The sequence below is a fragment of the Gymnogyps californianus genome, chromosome 10 (genome assembly GCF_018139145.2).
Source record: "Gymnogyps californianus isolate 813 chromosome 10, ASM1813914v2, whole genome shotgun sequence".
Lineage (NCBI taxonomy): Eukaryota > Metazoa > Chordata > Aves > Accipitriformes > Cathartidae > Gymnogyps > Gymnogyps californianus.
In genome coordinates, this window is record NC_059480.1 from 4,768,656 (window position 1) to 4,794,191 (window position 25,536).

Genomic DNA, 25,536 nt, shown 5'->3' on the forward strand with positions numbered 1-25,536 from the left:
TACAAGGTGAACTGTCTGCTGATTTTCTCTTTGCTGTTTATGTTTCCTTCTTGCTTTTCCAGCCAGAGGATGAAAAATTGACTGAACAGTCTCACTTCTAATTAAATCTGTTAAGCAGTTCGGAGTTTTAGCTTGGCAGGAAAATGGTTGAAGGTTTCAATTGGTTAAGATCTTCATGAAAACAATTTACATACCAAAATCAATTGACATTTTCAGTCTATTTTCTGAAACTTAGCCTTTTAATTAGTCGTTCTAACTGTTTTGCAAAGCTGCAATTTACCTGACCCTAGGAAAAAGCAGAGCTCGTTTAGCCTATGAAAATCTGAGACTGGTTTGCTCCAGAGAGGATCAGTCCTGGAGTCCTGAGCACATGCTGCTCTTCTAATAGTTTCAGTGAAGGAGCGCCGTCAGCTACTGCAAAGAGCACAAGGCTGCATACGCTTCCCAGGGAGGGCCTAAGGAGGCAAAAGGAGGAATATCCTGAGGTCAGAAGATTGTGTAGGTTCACTAAAAGGTGAAGATATATTATGCCTGGGATCGATATCTAACATTTAGGAGAGCAAAGTAGGTGGCGACTAATAGAAGAATTGATATTTCTTCCTTTCCCTTGGCAGTAAGGGGCAGGAGGGAGAGGTCATCCTTCTAGGAAGAACGCAGCCAGTTACCTGCCTACATCAGCTCCACGACATTGCATAAGGCCCCATTTACTACCTGGTAATGAACTTAATTTAAGCATGCACGTCCCTGCCCTTGCCTTGCTACTCTGCATTATGGGCTTGCAAGTTTGCTTATGCTAAAGGGCAGAGCAAAAATAAATTTCCATACTCCCAGGCATGTTCCATCAGCCTGTGTTGGAGCATGGGCCGGTGTCCAAATAGTTTGGATATGAAGTGAATTTGGGCTCCAGGACAGGCTCAGACCTGCTCTTGAAATTGCACGGCGATGACACCAGGGTCCTGATTTTATATTTGCAGTTGACTGGCTGCCACCGCTGCGACCTCCAGCTGCAACAGCAGTGCTCTTTCGTGTTCCAGCTTAAAACTAACCTTGCCTTTCTCTGGTTAGCAGGGAAAGGGGCACCCCACCCCGTTTTGCATTGCTGTTGAACAGGAACTGGCAAAAAGGTTTGTCGGTTGGAAATTCGGTATTAATTAGGTGCAGCTGTAGCTCAGGTAGACAAAGATCCTCTTTTGATGGATTTTTTTGTGTAATAGTTTCTATTTTGGTCATGTAGACTGAAAAACTACAGAGACCTGGTGTTTTCTTTAGTCTGGAAGATGGCTCCTGTTGGGGGTTTTTGGTTGGGCTCCCCAGAGCTGGCACGAAGGAGTGTCACTGTGACAGGCGCCATCCCAACGCACCGCTTCCCCCTCACCTTCAGCTTCTGCGTGCTCAGGCTGAGGGTCCGGTCAGGAGTACCGGGGGTGCGTATTCCCCCACGGTCCCAGCAAAGGGAAGGCGAACGGTGCGAGAGCTCGCAGTGACAAACGCTGCTGCCTTGCAGCGCCGTCGGTGCCGGGAGCCCCCACGTCCCCTCCGCGTCCTTTTGCCGTTTGACCCCGGTTCCTCCCGGGACGCTGCCGCCGACGAAATCTAGCGCAGACCTTGGTTATTCAGCCGCCGCCGGGCTGGTGCCCCGCCGCCCGGCAGCAGGACCGAAGTCCCCGGGCGGGGCCGGGCGGGACTACAGCTCCCAGGGCCGCGCGGAGCCGCCGTGACATCATGTGCGGTGGCTCGGCGGTCACATGCCCCGCCGGCCCCTTTGTTTTGAGCGGCGCTGGCAGCGCCACCGGCGAAGAGGCCCGAGCGCACCGCACCGCACCGGATCGCACCGCTCCGCTCCCCACCGGACCCGACCCGACCCGGCCCCCCCCAGGCGGCAGCTCCCGCGGGGCGCAGCGCGGCGGGGCCCGTTCCCGGCTGTGAGTGCGGGGCAGCGGGCCGGCTCGGAGGCGCGGGGCCGCGCTGCGGGCGCGGAGCTCGGACGGCGGCGGGGCCACCGCGGCAGACCGGGAGTCCCCGGGGAGAGCGCGGGGCCCCGCCGACGCGCGGCTGTTGCGGGGCCGGGGCGCGGGGCCGGCCGGGACCGTTAGCTGCCGCCGTGGGGACAGCGCGTCCCCGGCCCTGCCGGGCAGCGCGAGGCGACCGCCGCGGCGGTGCCATGGCGGGAAAGGGCCGTTGGCGGCGCCGGTGCCCCGGGACTTGTCGGCTGCGTGTGTCGTGTGTGTGTGTGCCCCCCCCCCGTGCGGTGCGGCGCGGCGCGGCGCGGTGCGGTGCGCCCGGCCCGGCCGGCGGAGCGGGGTGGGGGGCGCCCGGTGCCCCCGGCCCTCCCGGGGCGGTTTCGTAACGCGGGTCTCTCTCGCGCCCCTCCGTGCCCCCCGGGCGGCGGCGGCGGCGGGGGGCCCCGCAACCGCGGATTGGGTGGGCAGGCGGGGTGAGGCGGGGCCGCGGCGCGGGGCCGCCCGGGGATTGGGCAGGGCGCGGGGGGGGGGCTGTCGCTAAGGCGGCTCGGGGTGAAGGTGAGCTGGAGGGCGCGCGTGCGCGCGGCGGCTCCGTGCGGCGGCACCGGGCCGGGAGGCGGCGGCACCGCGCATGCGCACCGTGTCAAGCGGCGGGGGCGGGCTCCCGGCGGCCGTTGGCTTGGATGGAGGGAGCGGGGCGGGGGGGAAGGGTTCCGCCATGGCGCGGCCGGCCCGGCGGGGTCCCCGCGCCCCGGCGGGGGGGTGGGGTCCCGGCCTGCTGCCGTCTCCGGGGCTCTGGCCCGTGGGTGCAGAGCGCCCGGGTTCTCCTGGCGGCTGTGGGACAGGCCCGCTGCAGCACCGGGGCTAAACCCCGGCCTCGCCGGTATCCGCGGCGCGGGGCTTGCGGGTGCCCGCCCGCGGGAGGCGGTTGTTTCCCGTGTGTTTGGCCGTGCTGGGTACGGATGGTTCCCCCGGGCTGGGAACCGCGTCCTGCCAGGCGCTGCCATTTTGTGCTGGTGTAGCCGCCTCCAGCCCCGCGAGTAAACAACCGGCGAGCGGGCCCGCGGGCGTCCCCTCCGCACCGGCATTTTCCTTAATTCGTTTGTTTTGCTGGGTTGGGTTGTGGTTTGTTTTGGTTGGGTTTGGTTTTTTTTTTTTTTTTAATTTGGGTGACGCTTTGTTCCCTTATATAGCAAAAAGGGGTAGCAACAACTTTGGAATGTTTTGGGATAAACCCGTGCATGTAGGCAGCTGCCCCGGGGCAGAGGATAAGTAGGGTGCGTCCCTCGGCGGCGCCTGACGGGGCAGCGTGCCGGCGGCGGGAGGCGCGGGCCGCGCCGGTCCGTGCTTGGGTACCGGCGGGGCCGGGGGCTGGCCCGGGCCGCGGTACACGCGTTAAGGGCGTCATCGGTCTCGGGCTCCCTGGCTTTTTTTGCTGGGGTTGGTTTTGTGTGTTTCGCGTTGCCTTGCTCTGTGGGATCCGCGGCAACGCGCGCGGTTTCAGATTTGTACACATTTGTGGTGGTAGTCCAATTTTCACATCGTTACGTGTTCAAAATTCCTGTTCCTTTAGGTAAAAGTAGTCTCACAGGGTTGTGGTATCGGCCCGGCTGCCGGTGCGCTGTTTGATTACTGCCGTTTGTTTGTTAGTTTCAAATTTACAGGCAGTTGGCTCAGTCCCCTGGAAGTCCTTGCAGCACACAGTCGGGATGTGTGCAGTGACTGGGGCTTTTGTTCGGGTGTGTTTTTTTTTTTTTTTTTAAGAAAATCTGAGTATGTGTAAAAAATGGTAGTGAAACCAAGGTGGAAGAATGTTGACTTTTTCACAGTCTCTTCCCCATAGATTAATGATAGTATGTAGAGCTTTTGTTTTTTTTTGTCCAGTGGGTGTGTGCGCTTTTAGGTGACCTTTTCGCTTATAAAAAGGTTACCTAAAGACTTCTGCGCAGTCTAAAGGTGTTCCTTTTCGCTGCTTGTTTTTGTTTCGTTTTACTTAATGAGTCTCATGTCCGAATCAGTTCCTGGTTTTGCTGGGTGATTTTTTAGGCCGCTTAAGGCCTTTTTTTGTGTGTCATTAGCTTGATTACGATTGCATTTTGGTATTCAGGATATAATTTTTTTTAATCAAAATGGTGTCTTACATTAGAATAAAAAACTTACACAGTGCAACTAACTCCTTACCGTGTCAATCAGCTTGTACACTTTGAATTCTTGTTTACTAGTTATTCAGTATTCTTAAAGACTTCATTCATCTTAAAGGCATTCACATCCTCAATTTCTATTCTAAAACAAGAAGAATTTTTTGTTTTTAAAGTCCTTTAAAACCAACAACTGTTTGGTTTTTTATATCACAAAGAAAGAAGAAGGAAAAATAAATGCTGTGTTTGTTTTTTGGTGGAGGGAAAGGTTATGCTTTTTTTCTCCCTCTCTTCCTTTAAAAGAAAAAAATCTAGAGCACGTGTTGTGGTTTAGCCAGTATGTTGCAGTAGATACAACTGGGAGTTTGTTTTCTCTGACTCCTGTGGTAACCAGACATCTGAGATGAAGCACATCTGCAGATCATGTTATTTGAAATCACAAATAAAATAACTAGAACTGGCCAAACCTGAGTTACGGTTCCCATGCTTCAGAATGAAATAATAAAACTATTTATTTGATTAAGTTTGGTTGCGTTACCTTGGGTAACCTTGGGGGTGCTGTTACTAATATCATACCAGGTAATAGTAGATGTGACTTGTCTGCAAGCTCCGGCTGCCAGGCTCGGCCGCGCAGGCAGCGTGCCCTGTGCCCTGAGCGTGCTGGGCTGCCGCAGGGCTGCGCTGGGGCCGTGCCGGTGGCTCCTGCCCTTCCCCAGGGCAGCTGCCTGTTTCCAGCGCCTCCTTTTCTCCCTTTACAGACAGTCACCGGTCCGGCCACGCCACGCAAGTGCTGGTGCTGACGTGACGCGGCAGTGGGCACGGGCGCAGGGTGGAAGCCACCTCCGCTGGCAGCAGCAGAAGCCCAGCTCAGCTTCAGGTACTCTTGAAACTACACCCTGAGGGTGAGCTTTGAAGGTAGAGCTCGGGCACACCTGATGACTAGGTGTTACCGAAGGCCTCGCCTCAACCCTGGCTGTGTGTTTCCTCTGCTGCTTTCTGTCAGTTGTGCTAATGGACCAAAGGAGTTCTGTGACACAGAAGTGACAGAAAAACAGCTCTACAGAAAGTTGCCAGCTGTTGCCAGAGCTGTGGATGAAGGGAGAGGGGTATATTAAAATACATGAGGATGTTGCAGTGGAGGAAGGAGGAGTTTAGTGCAACATAAAAGTAATTTGCATAGGAGGATTTACTGATAGGTGTCAGGGCAAACATTTTATAGACCTCATTTACCGGCCTCTGAATTGGGCACTTAGATTATTTCTGAGCAACATCTTGTGTAGGCAAGCCTACAGACAATATAGATTAAGGAAATAGAGAAACCTGATCGTCTGGTGAACACAGCTTAATTTAGAGATGTGCATGTGCAGGTAACGTCCATGTCGGAGCCGTGTCTGTATTTATAAAGCGTTTTTAAAACCTGTTGATAGAAAGTGTGATTTGTTTTTCCTTTCCAGTTTTTTGAATGGGTAGACTCTCCGATTTGCTTAAGGTCTGTCCTTGTTGACCCTTGCTCAGGCAAGTGATCCAGTGCATTTTGTAATTTTTTGATATAATAATTTCCAATAGTTGCCTTTGGGAAAAACTTCTTTTGTTTTTCTTTTGCTTTGTCTAAACTTACTGAAGAGATCTCAGTGTTAAATTCTCTGAATGATTGGTGCTTTATAATGCAGAATCTGTAGGCATGCGTAAGTACCTTTACATACACTGATGTGCAGACAGGTATATCCTCTTGTAAGTGTTTCCCTCCTTTGCGCACTGAGCAGCTCAGCTTCAGGCACGGATTCCCCTCTGCCGTTGCAGCTTTGGGGCTGAAACACGGGGGAGGCACCTGGAAGTGGTGACATTTTAAAACTGCCAGAGCAAGATTTGCAAGAAGGCCATATGTATGTCTGATAGAGCTGAACGTGTGATAGTGTTGCTGATAGTCTTATAAAATTTTTGCTTAAGCAAACCTACAGAAGTAATTAACTGGATAGAAATTGAAGCATAGTATATTCAAAAGCAGTAATTTCTGCAATGGAGTGTAATTCTTTTTCCTTTCTATTGTCTTATTAGTGAATTTGCAATATTTGTCCCCTTGATTAGTTTTTGCTCCATGGATTATTTTTCTTAGTCTCCCATTTCTTTAAACCATCAGGACATTAAAAAAAAAAAATCATTTGCTGACTACTAATTTTATGGTGTTCCAAGCATAAAGAAGACATTGCTTCCTTCAGTGAGCAGTCTTAACCCAGAGCCCTTATTTCCATTTATTAGTGATTGCATAATATAGTGTATTCTTAAGTCTTAACTTCCCACATGATGAAAAAAAAGCTTCAAGATTTAATTTTACTTAGTTGCTGTGTTTTGCCCTTTCATGCAATATGCCAGTGTCTTGTTTCTGATTTCAGGCTAACTTTGCTTCGGAAAAGTGACATTAGCTTTAGTGAAATTCTTCTGATTTAAATCTGTGACACTGGAATCAAGCCTTTTGGATTTATATTTATATTTTCATTGTTACATTTCCGTTTTCTACTGCTGATGCTTCATTTCTGCCCGCTTTTTCATGCTGAGTAGTATGGAATTAATTGCAGATAAAGTTCAATGTAAGGGTTAGGGTGTTAGCAGCAGAGCTGGTGAGGTGGTGGTGGTTGTTGGTTTTGTTTTTTAACCGGCCTGCGTCATTACAGGGTAAAATGGTTGTGAAATATGTTGGATAGAATATCAGCTACAGACTTATGCCTCGTTAAAATCTCTCTGAAGCAATGTTACTAGGCTCACTGACAGGCTCATTGCAACAGTGTTTTTCAGGCATCAAAGTGACAACTGATCCTATTTTAATTCAAATTAAAATTAAGTATTTTGTAGGGTAAATGAGCCATACCAAGAATCTACCTTGTAAATATGTGTAAAAAATTTTATATGGAAAATGATAGCTTTAAAACCTCTTTTCTCAATGAGTAAATGTACAGCACACATTCTTTTCTTGCTCTTTGTTAAGATGGTGCCTTTTAAAGGTGCTGTGTAAAAAGCCTGTTTAAAAAAAGCGTGTTCATTGTGTTCTATATTAAGCAATGACGTGGCCAGACTTGGATTGGGTAATTGCAGCTCTAAAGATGCTAGCACGTCAGGAAATGAAATTGCTGTGAGGAGCTGACGTTTACTGACTGTGTAAGTGGGGAATGAGGGAAACTGAATATAACCTCTTGAAAGCATGAAAAAAATTCCCATAAACTTTAAAATAATTCAGTGCATGTCCTTCTAGACATACAAATAAATATTACGTGCATTTGGAATGATACCTATGTCAGACCCGAGGGCATTTTGCCCAGCCTCTTGCTGCCTCAGTATATTTTGGTGGACATTCATCCAGTTCATTTGAAAGCTCAGGAGTGGCAAAAAGCCCTATTGCTGCTAGATTGGTTGATCACATTACCTCTAATACACACTATCTGCAAAATCAGCTGCGTTTTCTTCACCTACAAACTTTAATATTGGCATATGTAACATTTGAGTACTTGATTTTTGCAACTTCAGTGCTCTGATAATGTGAGTGTGTGTTTGCATGCTGGGGGGAATGTCGTACACTATGTATTTGAAACTGGAAAGAGTTTGAGCAAAAAAGTTTTGCTAATAATTACTTGCTAGTAGTACATGGGAAAATGGAAAATCTCCCTGTCCTCAGTAAGTTGCCCTTGGTTCTTATTTTCAGTAGTTTTACACAAACAAATGTAGTTCTTCATTCTGTTTTGTGTGCTAGCAGTTTACATTCATTTTTAATTGAATCTTAGATTATCAGTGAACTAATTTTTAGATGCTAGGAATGAACAGGTGAAAACTTATGGTCAAGGTTATTCATGAGATAACTGAATGTTATTAAACACGAGCATTATATGACTTCATTATGATAGATGTTATAATGAAAATGGAGTGATTTCTCAACTGAATTTTTATTTTGAAAATGTCAGTCTTTTTTTTTTTTCCCTTTTTGACTAGTGCTGTTATAGTAGTACTTGGAGGCTCCAGCTGAAATGAGGATTATACTGAAACATGAGAAAAGCCCAAGCTCTGGATCTTTATCCAGGAAATCTTTGGCTTCTGTCAGTTGGGTGATGTGCTGGAGCAGAGATCTCAGGTTTTTTTTATCTTGAACACTAATGCAATGCCAGTGGTGCTGGGACATCCTGAACTTGCCATCCATGACACTTGTTCTATGGGTATATTTTGTATTTAACGCGTAGCAGATAATGCTGCCTTGCCCTGCGCAAGGCGCATGGTAATTTGCCCTGTAATACTGTCACCTCTAGTAAAGGTCAAAAATTGTACCAGTTCTTAGAGTGACCAAACAAGTATCTTGTCTAATTCTCATGATGAAACTAAGAATATACCAGACTGAATACTGAAGTGTTTCAATTTTTCAGACCGTAGCACTGCGAAGGAGAAACACTGCAAATTTTTCTCAATGACTCTATAGCCAACTGATGTAACAATGGTACTAATATTGGGACGCAGACTGAATAGAGAGGATAGTGGGATACGAGATTCCCCTGCAACCAAGCGGAAAGTTTTTGAAATGGACCCAAAATCGTTGTCAGGCCCTGAGTTTTTCGACTTCTCCTCGGGATCATCCCATGCTGAAAGCATTCTCCAGATCTTCAATGAATTTCGAGACAGCCGGTTGTTCACAGATGTTATTATCTGTGTGGAAGGAAGGGAGTTTCCCTGCCATCGAGCAGTCCTCTCAGCCTGCAGCAGCTACTTCAGGGCTATGTTTTGCAATGATCATAGAGAAAGCAGAGAGATGTTAGTGGAGATCAATGGCATTTTCGCTGAAGCTATGGATTGCTTTTTACAGTATGTGTACACTGGCAAGGTGAAAATCACTACAGAGAACGTGCAGTATCTCTTTGAAACATCAAGTCTCTTTCAGATTAGTGTTTTGCGCGATGCCTGCGCCAAGTTCCTGGAAGAACAGCTGGATCCTTGCAATTGCCTGGGAATCCAGCGCTTTGCAGATGCTCACTCGCTCAAGACACTGTTCACCAAGTGCAGGAATTTTGCGCTGCAGACGTTTGAGGATGTGTCCCAGCACGAAGAATTCCTCGAACTGGGGAAGGATGAGCTTATTGATTACATTTGCAGCGATGAACTGGTGATCAGTAAGGAAGAGATGGTGTTTGAAGCTGTCATGCGCTGGGTGTACCGGGCAGTTGAGTTGCGAAGACCAGTGTTACATGAACTTCTGACGCATGTCAGGCTCCCGTTGTTACACCCAAACTACTTTGTTCAGACTGTGGAAGTGGACCAGCTGATTCAGAATTCCCCAGAGTGCTATCAGCTGCTGCATGAAGCCAGGCGATACCATATCCTTGGAAATGAGATGATGTCTCCCAGAACTAGGCCACGCAGGTGAGGACTTTTTTTTTTTCCTTATTTCTGTAGGAGAAGGACATAGTTCGATGTACAGATGTTTGATATACGTATGCCCAGAAAAAGATCTCTTGCAGATTATTTTATTTTGCATTCTGGAGCCACTACAGTTACACTTCTGTACTTCCCCACAACACGTGAAGCTCACACATGTCTTGAAAATGTACGTGAGTCTTTTTGCACAGATCACTTTATTGCTGTTCAGGTAAGTGAAGTTATATTACCTTGCAAGTAAAATATTTTCTAAAGATTAATGTTTGCTACATGAGATCTTAAGTTATTTCATACAATAGCAGTGTCTTGAAAAGAACTTACTGTGCTATAGCAGGTAAACCATTCCATTTCCCAACCTTTTTTCTTTTTATAACAAAGTCATGTAAGTGTACAGCACACTATAAAGGATGTGGATGGGGATATATATTCAGAGCATTCACTTGCTACATCACAAATACTTTACAGATGGAGTAGTACACAGATTTGTAATAGACAACATAACAACAGGTTCTTAACTGTAAAGAAACTAAATCTTGCATTTTTAAAGAATTATGAAACAGTTCCTGAAGTATTTCATGCTTATTCTATGACATTTTAATAATTCAGAATTGCTGCTACTTAATGCATTACACAAATAGGTGACTGAAGTTGCAAGAAGAAATGAGGAAGAGTCCATTAGTGGCATTTATGAGCAATGGTGGTTATGTATTTTTTTCTGAAAAATATTTTCCCAGCCTTACCTCCACATGATAGTTGACATGATAGTTTACTGTTAACTCCAGCTGACTTAAGCTGTAGTTATAAAATCATGTATTAAGGTGATGCAGTGATCTGGTCTGGACAAACATTGTGTTAGGAGTTACTCCTCTTTGTTTACTCTTAGTCATATGTGGTTGCTGTACAGTGACTGTGCAGGGAACCTTTATTTTTTTTTGGCATGTGTTAAAGGCTTGCTTATAGGTGGGGAAAGAAATACTTGGCAAGCATTTGCCCCATTAGTGGCTTTCCAGTCTTCAATAGTGCTGAGAGAAGAAATTCTTCTTAAACTCCTTGCAGCCCTGCTGCCAGGTTTTCTAAGCTGTACACTGCCATGGAGGGCCTTTGGAAGCTTTTGGTTCATGGCAGTTTGGAAACTGGTGCAATGATAGTTTGAGGCATTTCATACCCTGAGTCCGGGCCTGAGGGAGGGACCGTGGGAATTCAGATCAAAGACCTCCTTGTTTCATGAGCAGTTGGAGGGGGGCTGTATCTTGTGGTATTTGGTGTGGTGTTTGTTGTATGTTTATTGCTCAATTTGATAAAGAAAACAAATACACTCAGACCTTAACAGTTTTGTCAGTGCATACTGTGTATCTACTTGAGAATCTGAATAGCCTCAGTGTAGCATTCCAGTTTGTAAGTGAAGTACCTTGCCTAATACAGGTGATTTCTGAAGCTGCGGGGGGGGCTGTTGGTGTGGGTTTTGTTGGTTTTACTGCTGAGCTTATTAAACTGCACTGTGAATTCGAGTAGGCAGGAACAAGAGAAGTAATTTACAAAGAGAAAAACTGGCTGGCCTCCCAGCAGGAATTTTTTCCCTTTTCTATATTACATTCATGGAATAGTTCTTTTGTCATTTGTTTCTGTTGCCTCTTTGTTTCTGTTGCCTATAGCAAAAAGAGATCGGTTTTTAAAACAGTTACCAGGTCCCCCTTCCCCCATGTTTTCATCACACCTTTTCTGGGTATTTCTGGGGGATTTGGGGAGGAGAGGACGCTGGAGAGCTCTTTTCCTTCTTTCTTGCCTTCCTCCCATTTCTTTTTTATATAAACTGTTTCTAAAAGGAGACAGGCTGCAGGACCAGAAATTCCCACACCAGTGTTTTTACTAAAACTCCGTGAAATTAATTGTGATTCCTTGTATGGGTACGTATGCACCTACGGGTGAAGCGGGTTCTACTGATTTTTTTAAAAGAACAGTGTGGATTGCAATTCACAGTTGATTTTTTTTTTTTTCTTTTTGAAGCCAGTGAAGAGCTACCTGAAGTAAATAAAAGTTTAAAATGTGGCGTAACGGTTGCCTGCTTGCTCTTTTGCCGCTAGGCATCACTGACAAATGCAGAAGGTCTTTTTGAAAGAGCTTTTCAGTTATGTACTTGCAACGACATAGTGACATCTTGAGGTTGTCTCTCATGCTCCTTTTAAGTCTCTTTTGTCCCCTGCTGGTTGTGTTGCACAGCAAATCTCCAAGCCAAGATCAAGCAGTGAGCCATAATGCATTTCCATGTACAAAACAGAACAGGCTCTTCCTACTGTATGCTTTGAATTATCTTCGGATTTTCATGTACCTGTGAATTCTTCAATCACACAGCTTCTGTTAAGCTGATAAGAATATGAGTGTTCTTTTTAATTAGTTAGAAGTTACTACATTTATACATTTTAACACATTCTTTTTGGTTGCCTTTAGAAAGCTTTAATGCAGTCCCTTATTTTTCCCTCCAGCAGATGAGTTTTTATTTCACTTTACATTTCTGTCTGTTATCCCATTTACTACCCAAAAATGAATTAACCGTGGGGGTTGGAAAAAAAAAGTAGTGATTTACCAGAAGTCCTGTAACTTGTGTCCCAAACTTAAAATGTTTTTTAATGTAATCTATTTGAACTACTCAAAGTTCTTCTGTCCAGCTGATGCTGTGCTGGTTGGCGTTCTCACCTTGTCTAGAGGTCTGCACGTAACTCGGGACCCCTTGGAAACCTGCTCTTGGGAATGCACGGGATTATATGACACTGTTGGTCACCTTCCACTCCCCCTTTTCTGTTTTGTGCACCTCTTCCTGAAGGGAGGGTGTTTCCTGAAATCTCTCTAGTGCCTGTTTTAGTTCACCTCTGTTATTTTGCTCACACTGTTTCTTCTGAGGGCTACAAGGCGGACTTTCTGTACCACTGATTGAGATCGCAGCTTTTTCTAATCTCCATTCAAATATATCCTTAGTTCTTTTCTGGAATTAGCCTTTGTCTGTATGTTCTTTTTGTGTACTCCTACATGTTTAATTTTTTTTTTTTAAACTGATGTGCCCTCCGTCATTTGCAAAAAATCTTTTGGAACTAACCTTAAAACCTATAGAGTGCAAGACTCCTTCAAGAAAATGTAACTGAGAAAATGTTTAACTGAAGAAAGGATATGGTTATATAGGTACTAAAATGTTGGGAAAACTTCTGGTTTTCTGTGGATTTGACATACTGTACTAAATTAATATTTTCTTTAAAGAGCAAAACTCCATCATAGCAATTCATAAAGAGCTCTCTCTGATCAAAGATTTTTGGTTCATTTAGTTTTAAAATAAAGATTGCTGATCTGGTACAGTAAGCTTTTCAGTAAGTAAGTGGAGGCCTTGATTCTAATCTAGAAAGTAATAAACAGACAAACCTCTTCCGTACATACGGTTAGGTGATGTATTTGGGCTTGCTTCTAAGGCAAATTGTGAGATGAGTATCTTGCTTTTAAGGAAATTCTCTTCTTGGGTAATGCTTTGCTGGTACAGGAACTTCCCCTCTCTTATCCTCTGAGAGATTCTTTTCAGAGTTGTTCCTCAAAAAAGCAAAAAAACAGTAACAGTAAATACGTAGAAACGAGGAACAAGCATGACTTCAAAGCTGAGCAGCTGAAGAGAGTGTTTCTTCTGACTAGTTCAGGTGCGTAAATATGCTTCCTCAGATACATATCTTCGTTATAGAATCTTATAGTACATTATCATTTAGCATTGCCTTTGCCTATTTAAAATATTCTAAGCAGAAATATATATGGTGTATTTAAATTACGGTGTGTGGTGACAAGGAGATAGAAGGGCTAACTAGTTTTATTCCTGATGTTTCAAAACGGGGAAAATGTCATCAGGATTTATAAGTTAATATGTGCATAAGTTCACATGTTAGGAAATTTGGGGACAGATCATGCAACTTTTATGTCAAATGCAGTGATAAGTCTTTTTTTTTTTTTTTTTGAGAGGACTGCAGTACTCAGCAATGGTATGAATGAGATGTCTATTCATATTGGGATCAGAGTTAAAGCACAACACAACAAAAAGGCTTACCAAAAATAAAATCAATCTTGCATTCAGTTTTACTTAATCAATAGACAGCAGTCCTTGAAAAAACTATATCAGTGCAAAATCCTTTAATCTAAAAATGCCCTGAAAAGAAAGGATTTTGACAAATGCTTACAAGAAGTTATAAATTTGAAAGGAGGAATAAAAGTTGGTCATAGTTTGATTTGCACATTGAAGGTGGTTGGTTGATTCTCTACATTCAAATGTGGATTAACACATAACGAGTTTTGTTGTTGCTGTGAATATAGAATATGTATAATGCAGAAGCATCAGGTTAATCAAAGGAGAATGAGTGTGTGGAATAGAATTTAAAAGCTTATTTGTGTACCTTGCAGACTGTCTAATGCTTAATTTTTTCACCCTGAGTTTTAGTTTTTGGTTTAGGCTTGAATTTTTATTTCAGCATTCCTTCATGTTTCCTTCTATCACTACACTTGTTTTTCACTTTTTGAACTGTGCATTGGCTCTAAGGTCTCTTTCTTTTCCCTTATTTTGGTGACTGTATGCCTTCAGCTTTAAACTTTCTGAATACTTAAGCAATGTAAAGTACTATGAATTTTGTAAAATTCGGGGGGAGACATGGGCACTGGTTTCATTGTGAAACATTGCTTATCTCATTGTCTCAGGCCTCGCTTGAACTCTGTTTCTGATATCTCTACATACACAGTCAAAGGAAAAATACTGTTAGAGTAAGGGCTTTCTATATTTTTTAATTATTTGATTTTTACATAGAATGTTGTGCAGTGCAACTCCACCACTTACACAGAACACGTGTTGGTGTGGTAACCTGCTGTGTAACGAGACAGCTGGAAACAGTGAAAACAGAGGTTTTGTTAAATGACTCTACTTTTTTTCTTTTTTCTTTGCTGTAGAAGTTAATGCTGAACAGTAAACTTTCCGATTTTCACACAGTTTTGAAGACAATGTTGTTTGGCCTCACAGTAAATTTTCCAATTTTCACACAGTTTTGAAGACAATGTTGTTTGGCCTCCATGTACTAATAAATATCTTCTACATCTTAGTTTTCTGTGTTCACTTTTTTAGATCAACTGGTTATTCTGAGGTGATAGTTGTTGTTGGAGGCTGTGAACGAGTTGGAGGGTTTAATTTGCCATATACCGAGTGCTACGATCCTGTAACAGGAGAGTGGAAGTCACTGGCTAAACTTCCAGAGTTTACCAAGTCCGAGTATGCAGTGTGTGCTCTACGGAATGATATTCTTGTTTCAGGTGAATAATCCTAAAAAATTTAAGACTTCTTTCTTTTCTCTGTTGTTTTTTTTTTTTTTTTGAAGTAGTGTGGCAGATCTTTGTACTGTGAACTTCCAGAAGCTCAACTGAAAGTCACTTTCTAATGTAAATGGTGAACACCAGCCCCAAACCAATCTTACTGTAGACAAAAGTGTTTTCTGGTATTTTTGTTCAGTATTAATCGGCAGTTTTTTACAGCTGATTCCAGGATATCAATTGTATTTAAAGAGACTAGCTTATGCTCGTTAAGTATGCTGCTTTAAAATATAGTAGTGGCCTGTTTGCAGCAACAGTTGGAAAAATTACAAGCAGAAATTCCCAACCAGTCTTTTCCCAGCAGCATTTTCTCTGCTACAAAACATGCTGTGTGCTGGTTAAAACCACCAGTTGCCTAGGAGCACCACAGTGCTGGTACGTTGCTGGTGACTCGCTTCTATCATATGGCTGCCTAGACTCCAAAAGAAAAACAGTTAAAGCTTCTTCTCGTTGTGGGAATGTAAAATGGAAACAAACTCATTTTAGCCCCTGAGTTGGGAATCCATTTATACCAGCCTTTTACAGTGAAATGAGCAATAGCTATAGGTTTTTAAACACCTCTCATTCAGTCTTCTAGCAAGGGTAAATTGTAGGGTAGAGCTGATGGTGTAGACACCAAGCCCCATGTGTTAGTTTAACCCAAGAAATTGTCTCCTCAAATGTGTAGTACCTGTGTCATTTGAAGAAAATGTAAAACGAAGGAGAGGCATGCATGAACCAAACAGAGGAATAGCTAGTGTTAGGGATGTGCCATGGGAAGATTTCGAATGTCTCGTCCAGGTAGTGACACTAAAGGAAATCTGGAGAGCATGGGCAAAAGCCATTAAAATGCATTCCAATCTCAAGAAATAATCTAATGTGATCTCAGCATGTTACTGGGAAAGGCACACATAAGTAAAATAACTCACTGTATGTTTTCATGTTTGAAATCCACTGAAACTGACTTGTTTCAGTCTAACATATAAATATAGATAGATCTTTTTTCACCTAAAAAGTATATAAAGTTTTCATTGCCCACTGTAGAAGGGCATGTTAATAGTTAACATTTCTCATTCAATAATGAATTTATTCAAATTTGCATATTTTTGTTTTTAAAGGTGGAAGAATCAATAGCCGGGATGTTTGGATTTATAACTCCCAACTTAACATTTGGATCAGAGTTGCCTCCTTAAATAAAGGCAGATGGCGTCATAAAATGGCTGTTCTTCTTGGTAAAGTAAGAGAAGTATATTTAATTTTTTTTATAGTGGGGATGTTTGCTGCATATAAGAAAACAGTGGATAAGACATATGTACATATTTAGTATTATTTTGTATTTCCTATCAAATAATTTTAAAAATACGTATTTTCATATAACAGAATATTTTAAACAATTAGGCTCTTTATCAGTCAGACACTATCTGTGGACATGAAAATCATGTTACCCCTCAGTTATTTATTTTTTTGTGTTTCTTTTGTCATTGAAGTGTGTTATCCCCAAGAAGCAATTTTTTTGGAAGCAAAGAAGCATCTGGATTTGCCTGTGCTTCAACAGTGCTGTCAAAAGTTTAACAGTTTATGCAGTTATTAACAGAAACTGGTACTGCTCTGAATGTCAGCTCTGTGCTCTTTTATTTAATGTTTTATATTGAAATTAACCAAATATATGCTGTGGGGGGAAGGGGAGGTTTTGCTGTATTTTGAAGGCATATATGTCTTAACATAAAACCAGTAGTTGGGATCAACTGCCTGTGGGGATTCCATTAATGAAAGTTAGGGCAGTTGTGCATGTGGTGTCCCTTGGACTTTTTGGAGATGAGACTTGCAGCTGGAGCAAACAGAGGGAAGAAGGTAGACAGAAATAATAACGAGCTCTGCTTCTTAAATATGAGAGAAGCAACAGGAAAGTAAAGAAAAGTTTACAAACTGAGAGGAAGAAATGTTTTTGTAAGCAAGTAGGAAAAAGCAAAACACAGAAAAGCAAAGGTAAATTCAGATGGACTTTTGCTGCTGCTGTTGCTGAATGTAATCTGTAAAAAGAGAAATGCAGAGAAGTGCCTTTTTTAACAAACGGCATTCAAATAGGAAGTTTCTATCTCAGTACTAATAGTACTATGCTTTGGACATGTGTTTGCAGTGTCATTCCACATGTGACTGAATGGAACTCTCCAGGGAGTCTTTACCTATTATTTTTAAACCATATTCTTCTCCTCTTGTGTATAAATTAAAAATTTGAGGAAAGTATCCCTTCACAGACCTAGCAAATGAGGATTCTTGCAGCTTTAAATTAATTTATTAGATTTAAATATGAAATTAAGTACTCTAAAAATGAAATGATGATAGTTTTCACCACTTTGCATAGGTATATGTTGTTGGAGGATATGATGGGCAAAACCGCCTCAGCAGTGTAGAGTGTTATGATTCGTTTTCTAATCGATGGACAGAGGTGGCTCCCCTTAAAGAAGCTGTGAGCTCTCCAGCAGTCACCAGCTGTGTTGGCAAACTGTTTGTGATCGGGGGTGGTCCTGATGACAACACGTGTTCTGACAAGGTCAGTTAATTGTATTTGATTGTATCTTCTATCCATGGTAAACAGTATTGCTGGTTTAAAAACAGATCATACAGAGATCTGTTTTAACTGTTTTGCTGAATGGAGTATGGAGTTACTATAATACAAAAAATACAGAGTAGAAAACGTTAACTCAATAATATACTGTTATTGTGGTCTTTCTCATGGATACTGTCATTGGCTTCACAAGTTCTGTGAATTCTTAAACCTGAGTTAGGAAAATAATGTTGAATATAGTGCATATATAGACATTATTGATATATGGACCTATATTTATATTGACTTCATTTTCTTGGTGAGATACTGCCCACCTGGTATTGCTGCTTTGGCTCTCCTTGGATAACCTGTGTAGGTATGCCAGGTTATTATTTCAGTAAGGCTTTTAATCTGATATGCATGTATTTGTTTTCAGGTTCAGTCTTACGATCCCGATACTAATTCTTGGTTGCTCCGTGCAACTATCCCTATCGCAAAAAGATGTATTACGGCTGTGTCTTTAAACAATCTGATCTATGTTGCTGGTGGGCTTACCAAAGCAATATACTGCTATGATCCAGTTGAGGACTACTGGATGCATGTACAGAATACATTCAGCAGACAGGTAATTAACACTAAAAGGCCTGTAGACATCTGAAAGGTATTTTTTTACATTAATATCTTGGCATGAAATGAGTATACACTTGTTTAACCCTGTTAAAATTGCATCTCTGATTCCATTCTTGCTTTACTTCATCTATATAATTCAAAACCTCACAGAAGAGGAAGTTTCTAAACCAGTAGCTTTTCAGGTGGGTGTCACTGTTAGCCAGTCCAGACTTCATGTTTGAGAGCAGTTACTGTTGGAGAACAGTGTAACAGTATAATGGATGATTGTTTAATTGTATAGAAATTGATCTTTGTCAAGTTCTGCTGCATGTTTTAATTTAGACTGAAGACAGTAATTTCCTTATAATTGATTAAAGCCTTTCAGTGTAACAAAAAATATTGAAGGCTGTTTTTACAGTGTGAAAAAACCCCACTGTATAGCACAGAAAGTGTCTAACTTAAGCAGCGAGAGCTGTATCACTTCCACATGTGCAACACTGAGCAGAATTTAAAAATGTGTCCCCTCGGTAGTAAAGTGTGTGTGTATCAGTTAATTTTCCCTGTGTTTTTAAAACATCAATCACATACTCTGTGGTATCTACCTTAACAGAAATTTTGTTCTTTTTCCTGGCCTTCCCTCTATTCCTCTGTTTTGACCTGTTTGCTCTTTAACTGAATATTTGTTCCGTGCCCACTTTTAAGGAAGAAATAAGATCTTATCTCTCTTTGTTTCAAGTAAGACATAGCTCTTTCTTATACACTCTTTTCTCAGTCATGGCTTTTTTCCTCTCCTCTGTTTACATCCCTCTTCATTATCTGTTACTCCTCTGAGGTGCTTCTCCTTGTTTCCATTTTTTGCATTAATAGTACCTACTGTGGTCCCTCTTCTGAAAACCTTTGTTCTCTCCTCCTTTCCTTATCTCAGATATTTAAATGGTAAGGACAGTGTTCAGCTGTATTCCATTGTATCTCTTGTCTGAGCTATGTGTAGTGAAGGCTTAGACTTGAAATAGTTTTTTCTGTAGGACTGTGCTGCTGCTTTCCCCCATTACTGTGCTTTCTGCATTGGCCCTTTCAGGAGGGAATAGCATAGGCCAGTCTGTTTACAAATGGTATTCACAATGCTGTCCTTCTGCACTGGGGTAGACATGCAGGAATTGAGGTCTTGTTTGTTAAATAATCGTGTATTCCTTTGTGTATTTTGAAACAGGAGAATTGTGGCATGTCTGTGTGTAATGGAAAAATCTATATCCTTGGTGGAAGACGAGAAAATGGTGAAGCCACAGACACTATTCTTTGTTATGACCCTGCAACGGGCATTATCACAGGAGTAGCAGCCATGCCCAGGCCAGTATCATACCACGGCTGTGTGACGATTCATAGATATAATGAAAAAGGCTTTAAACTGTAATTTTTTTCTTGAAAAAAGAAGATGGCATGAATGAATACTGTGGTCTGCTGCAAGACAGGCTTTTTAACGATTCCTGAAGTGGGAGAATGCCCTTTCCCTACCTAAGTGTCGTACGAAAATTAGATCCTGTGCCTTTAGAAAAAGGGTTAATTTAACTTAGAAAACAAGTCTACAAATCTGTCCAGTAACCAGAGTTCAGTTATATCTGCTGTGGGCTCTGATGAGAGAGCAGTAATAGTACATTGTACTAGTGTTCAGAAAGTTTGCCCTATGTGTGATTAGTAATTAAAATCTTGGAAGCTTTTTGGGGAAAGTGCCTTCACAAGCATTTGTGCCTGTGTCCTAAGAAGCGATATCTGCAAGGTGTTTCAGGTTCTGCTAATTGGAAAAATACATAGGCAAGTAAATTCCAAAGAATCACCTAGAATAATTATCTACAATTAAAAGAGCTTATATAATTATAATTCATATGCACAGCATTCTTACAAGCAGATTACTTGGCTTAAATAAGTAGATTTTATGTCAGATCACGCATGGTTTGGAATTAAAAAACCAACAAACAAAACAAGCTACATAGGACAAATATTAGAATTTTTGAGGAATGTTTTTTTCTGAAGGTGAAACTGGTTTAGTGAGCCACTGCAACACACTGCAGTAACGATTGTGTACCTTAACACTATGGACCTTATTCATAGTGTTGCTAAATGTTCATCAGAAGTACAAGGCTACATGACATGGAAAACTAGTGACCACTGGGGTGTAGGCATGCATCTGTGAAGCAAATTTTGAATCCCAGTCTTTAACTTTTTGAATAGTATAGCTGAAGTCTGAAAGTTACTGGGTTCACTCTTTGCTCACTGCAAAGTATCTCTAAACTATTCAGGGAATAAAGGATGATGAAATCTGGATTCTTCTGCTTTTCTGTATCACATTTTAAATTACCTGATGATAGAGATAGGGACGTGGGTTGCACCCTACAGCTTATAAATCGGTCTTTCGGATAACTCATCTGCAGAGATGGCAGAGTACCCGCCAAGTATTTCTTGGCCTGTCTTCAGACAATCACTTAATCTAGCACAGTTAAACTACTGAATGAGCTGCTTGGCCACAGATAAAGAAGTTCTGGAAAGGTCCCTCCTGCCAGCAGAAAAATATCTGTGGACCTGTCCGCGTAGCCATATGAGGTAACTCCCACATAACATGTTTTGGATAATTTTGAAGCCTAGGAAGCACCTGTCTTTTGACCCTTTTTTTAATTTAGTAAAGGTATTTTTTTAAGTCCTCCCTAGATGTCTGTACTAGGTCTCTTTATTTCCAGTACACAGTTGTACAGTTGAGGCACAAGTTCATAAAAACTGAAATAGCACTTGAGAGTTGGAAAATGAATAGGATTGTCTGTGTACCAATTTCCTGTTAATCACCAAAAACCTCAGGAACTGCCTTTCAAAGGAATTCTGAGGACGGCAGCCAGTAGGGAAGTTGGTCAGTGCCAGGGCAGAAAAAACCCATAAGGCCCCTGCAGAGACAGCCCTGGCCTCAGGGTTCTGGTCTCCGTGCTTGCTCAGGAGGGTGAAAACAAGCACCATCTCTGGAACGTCGTTTGTTCCACTGGACTTTCTTCATCTGTTTTCCCAGAGTACTTCTTCATGAGATGGAAATTCTGACCCTCAGTGAAGCTATGCCAAACTGGGAGTCATCATTTTCAGTAACATACGGTCATGACTTTTAAAGAGCACTGGGAGCTGCACTTTGTGATGCATTAACTTGTAACCTCAGGAAAGGACACAAATTTCAGTTTCTGGCTGAATACCAAACACTGCTTTGTATATGTTAAGAATACTGATAAAATACAAATCTCTGCATATCAGTGATGTAATTAGGAAGTCAGTCCCTGAGCACGTACATTCACATTGCCCTAAAAAGAAAGTCCCTCGGTAATGTAAGACAAATGAATCAGATAAATTAATCCTTTTCTAAGTTTCTTGTGTTTCTGCTCACCAAGTGTTACTTTGAAAAGGTAATTTCAGTACCTGTGAATAAGGTCCGTTGGGCAATTACCATTGCTGTCAGTAACTGATATTATATACTAACACTGTATATAACTTGTGCCATCATTGTAAATGAAAACGTAAAAAATGGTAGGAGCACTTCATTAGAGATGCGATTTGAAAAATATTCTCCTTTCATTTCCTTGTTTGTATTAAGAGTTGTAATGTAGATTGTCATGCTAAACTGTTTTTAAACATTCTTTATTCTGTAAGTGTAGAACAATGTCATTTATGTATAGGTATCTTTTTAATCTATGTTTATAATACTGCACTATTCTGTAAATAACAAGATACTGCTTTCTATGGTTTTGAAGATTCATTTTATAGTTTAGTTGTCTTAACAATTCATGTACTGTTACTGTTACCTATTATTTTGAAAATGACAGTGTTTAATGAACCAGTAAATGCAGAAATGTAGATGTAGAAGAAAACTGCTTACAGTTCTTGAGAACCTGTATTCAATGCTGAAGTTACATGTGTGGAGCATTGCTAAAATGGCACTTATTCATGCAATGATTTCCTTAAAAGAAGCAGTGAATTTTTTTTTTCTTGTTAACTCTGTAAATAATTTGCACTTATGGCCTGCTCTGTTAGAACAATTATTTTTAGATGTACTAGAAAAGAACAATTCAACTTTGGTTTAATGAAAACATACCATTTTTCTAGAAGGATGCATTAATTTGGAAGTCGCATTCCTGAGCCACCTGTTCTCCAATGCATTTCACTTAGGTATAGATGAATTCAAAGAATTAAACTCTCACTATTATGTATATCTAGTTGCTTGCAGTTTATGGGCTTGAGCAGCAAGTTGAGGTTTTTTGGCTCAGCTAGGAGAGAAAATTATTAATGTCATCTAGTATAATCGAAAGATTTCCATCATAAATGGTAATAGGTTGGGAGCTCTAAAGTAGAGGCACCTGCACAAAGATGTAAATTCAGTCTAACCAGACATGGGAAGAGGGCTCAAGTATCTCCAAAGTCACACCTAAAAAATAAATTCTAAGAGTTGTCTAATATTGCACTCCACTAAACAGATAATTACCTTTTAAGTATTTCACTCTTAAAAAGAAATGAGAGTAAATGTTTTCCTTCTCCATTTTGATGTCCACTTCATGAGTTACATCCTTCTGTTCTTAGCAATATGATGTTCATTGAAAAGAAAGTTGACGCTTCCTTGCAGCCGCCTGGCTTCGAGAAGGTTCTGAATAGATAACTTCAGTACTGCATTATAGTGCAGCCTATGGCCTTCTGCTTTTAGATATACCATGCATTCACTCATTTTGCAGCCATCAAGCATGTAACATTGCCTGGTAATCATTTAGTTTTACCTGTAGGCTCCCTTCTTGGTAATGCTTAAGTAGGCATAATTTGTGGAATCTCTTCCATTTGTCCCATCAGATGATTCATTTTATACTATGTGCCTGGTATGCATTTTGACGATTAGGCACTGTGCTTTCCACTCTAGCACCAAGGGTCCAGAGTTGTACTGTTTTTTTTATTTTAATTGGCACCAATGCAGTTGTCATCAAAGATTGCTTTTGTTTCTACTCTCTGAAGCACAGATATCTTTAATGCAGATTATGTTGATATGGACCCTTATAATTTACTCAAGCTTTTTAAATGGTATTTTTAACACTGCAAATTTTTGAGAGAGGCTGATGATGTAGGAAGAGGAGGTGCTCACCTTGACGAAGGTTCAGAGGAAGCTTTGGTCACCTGTGCTTGTTGGTCACTTGTGCTTGAGAGCAAGGACACTGCTGACTGCTCCAGCTTCTTCCTCAAAATAGTTGAGTTCACCACATTATCTTAGATAATTACTCAATTTATCCTGCTTTTGTTTTATTTGAGCTGCAAGGACAAAACAAGCAGCAGTCCCACTCCCTGTGACTTCAGGTTTCCCTCCTGCCCAAGGCATGGTAGTGTGCTGGAGCTGTCACACTCAGCGGGTAGGCAGAGCCGTGAACTTAGTCCAGCTCCAAAGAGAGAGACAAGAGAAACTCACTGGGGCGGGGTGAGAGATGTCAGGAGGAAATGCAGTGCGTTTGGGGTTTGTGCGTTTGACTGGGCTTGCTGAAACCAAGACGTTCTGGATGCTCATAAGTTTGCAACTCCAGATGCTGAAACTCAGGTGGTAAAAATATTTCACGTTTGTCAACTCACTGAACTCAGTTGGAGTGATAAAGATGCATATCATGGTCACGGTCTTCTAGTGGCAATGTTCAGGAAAGCCAAAGGTTCATTTTTCCTAATTGCCCCACTAGGCAAGTATATGTGTTTTGTTTTTGGTTTTTTTCCTACCGCTGAAGATGGCAAAAGCCAATTCAAGAGCATTAAGAAACTCACAAGACTTGATCATTGTGAGGCAAAATGAATGCTTTCATCTGAATGTAGTTTCGTGCACACAAAGTACAAATGAAGTGGTTTGTTGTGCTTGGTTAAAAAAATCTGAGCAATATATACTCGGAAAAGGAGTCTACAAGGTAAGATGAGATTTTTAAGCAGAAATTTGCTATCTGGTTGGGGGCCAAGCAGTGATTTTTTTTTTTTTTTTTTTAAAATATGTCTAGCACACAAGTTTCCTCAGTGTTGAGTTATTTCAGGTGGCATTAATAAAAATGGATCTCACTGTCAGTTTATCATGATTGTGTCAGTGCTGTGAGCATTGCCACAAAACAGTAAGCAGCCTCCTACCAGCCGCAAAGCAGATGTATGAATCCCATGTTCTCTGCACGCTGGCCTTGCGTCAGCTGTCTTCCATAACTAATGTTACACATAAGTTCATGTTACTTAAAGTATATAGCCCTGGTAACATTACTGTCTAAGAACTCTATTTACAGGAACATTTCTTTTTTTCTACTGTAGTGCTCCAGTCTATGCTCATATGTTTATGTGTGCACATCTGTGTGTGTGAATAATTTTGTGATCATTTTCTGATAGTGCTGTTATAAGTAATGCACATAAAAGCCCCTGTGTACAGCATGTTGATAATGTAATTATGGCTTACTTTGTATTATTAGTTCCAAAGAAAATAATGTGTGTTAATTTTGAAAATACCTGTGCCTTGAATTCACCTGTATTTTTATCTATTGTGAAAAAGAGGTTGGATTACTTCTCCCAGTTTATCTTTATTAGTATCAGTCTTACTGTCCAGACTGTTGATGTCCTTCTAAGAGAAATAAATCTTGCCATTCATTAACTAGTTAAACCTCTTGTTTAGAATATGTCTAGAATGCTTCCATTATTACAGTGCTATGGCAGATTTCATCTAGGGAAATGAGTATTTGTCTTTTCCTATTTTTTGTTTCCAGCACTCCTCAAGGATTTGAGTTTAGGCTTTGACTTCCTGTCCTTAACACGTACAGTTTCTTGTTTTAGTCAATAGCCTCTACGATATTTGCGAACGCTCAGACTTGTCAGTCATGAACCTCTTGTTCATTATACGTAATATGAAGCAATAATATGGTGCAGCATGGCAATAAGCAAATCAAGAGACTTGAATGTAATGTACTATTACTAATTTCATTTGTGTAAATGCTGGACCTATGAGTCATTCTCCTTTTGGTGCACCTTTAGCAATTTGGAGTCAGATTAATAGGAGCTACTTGGCCATGGAAAGAGTTTACCTCCTGAACTGTTACTCATACGATATTTTATCTTCACCTGAAATCATGTTTTGATTTTCCTTTTGCTGAGGAGAACAGCAATTGATGTTATTCCTTGCCAGTTCCTTTACTTACTGAAACATAAAAGGCGTAGTTCCGTGAAGAGCTGATCTTGTCTTCAAGAACAACCTGGTGCAGCACAAATGACATTTGAACAAAAAAAGTGCAGACCACTTACTGTGTGCCAGAGTCAATGTAACGTTATCTCGCATATAACATTAAGGTCTTCAGATTGTGCCGACAGTAGAAAAGTGAGTTTGTAATGTAGCACAATTGCAATAACACCTGTTATTTAAATATATTTCTTGCATAATTCTTTGAAAGTTTTTTAAAGTTCAGTGTACCTAATAAACATTTGCCTTTTGAATAGTTCACTGTGTTTTATTTAGATTATGAGAAGTTCCAGGGTG

General features: G+C 41.5%; 1 protein-coding gene across 1 annotated transcript; it reads left to right on the top strand.

The window, feature by feature from the left end:
* Window positions 1-1,890: 1,890 nt before the first annotated feature.
* On the top strand, window positions 1,891-25,495 carry KLHL24 (kelch like family member 24). Its single transcript, XM_050902108.1, has 8 exons — window positions 1,891-1,922; window positions 4,858-4,976; window positions 8,500-9,487; window positions 14,631-14,815; window positions 15,970-16,088; window positions 17,214-17,402; window positions 17,833-18,021; window positions 19,216-25,495. Exons 3-8 carry the CDS (start codon window positions 8,568-8,570, stop codon window positions 19,414-19,416), a joined length of 1,803 nt encoding a protein of 600 aa, XP_050758065.1. The 5' UTR covers window positions 1,891-1,922; window positions 4,858-4,976; window positions 8,500-8,567; the 3' UTR covers window positions 19,417-25,495.
* Window positions 25,496-25,536: the final 41 nt, after the last annotated feature.

What these genes read in the sequence shown, in the direction of transcription:
- KLHL24 (XM_050902108.1), top strand. Translation starts at nt 8,568, where the DNA reads ATGGTACTAATATTGGGACGCAGACTGAATAGAGAGGATAGTGGGATA. An exon ending in TGGCTGTTCTTCTTGGTAAA is followed by an intron (nt 16,089 to 17,213) that starts GTAAGAGAAGTA and finishes CACTTTGCATAG; the next exon opens with GTATATGTTGTTGGAGGATA. An exon ending in AGAATACATTCAGCAGACAG is followed by an intron (nt 18,022 to 19,215) that starts GTAATTAACACT and finishes ATTTTGAAACAG; the next exon opens with GAGAATTGTGGCATGTCTGT.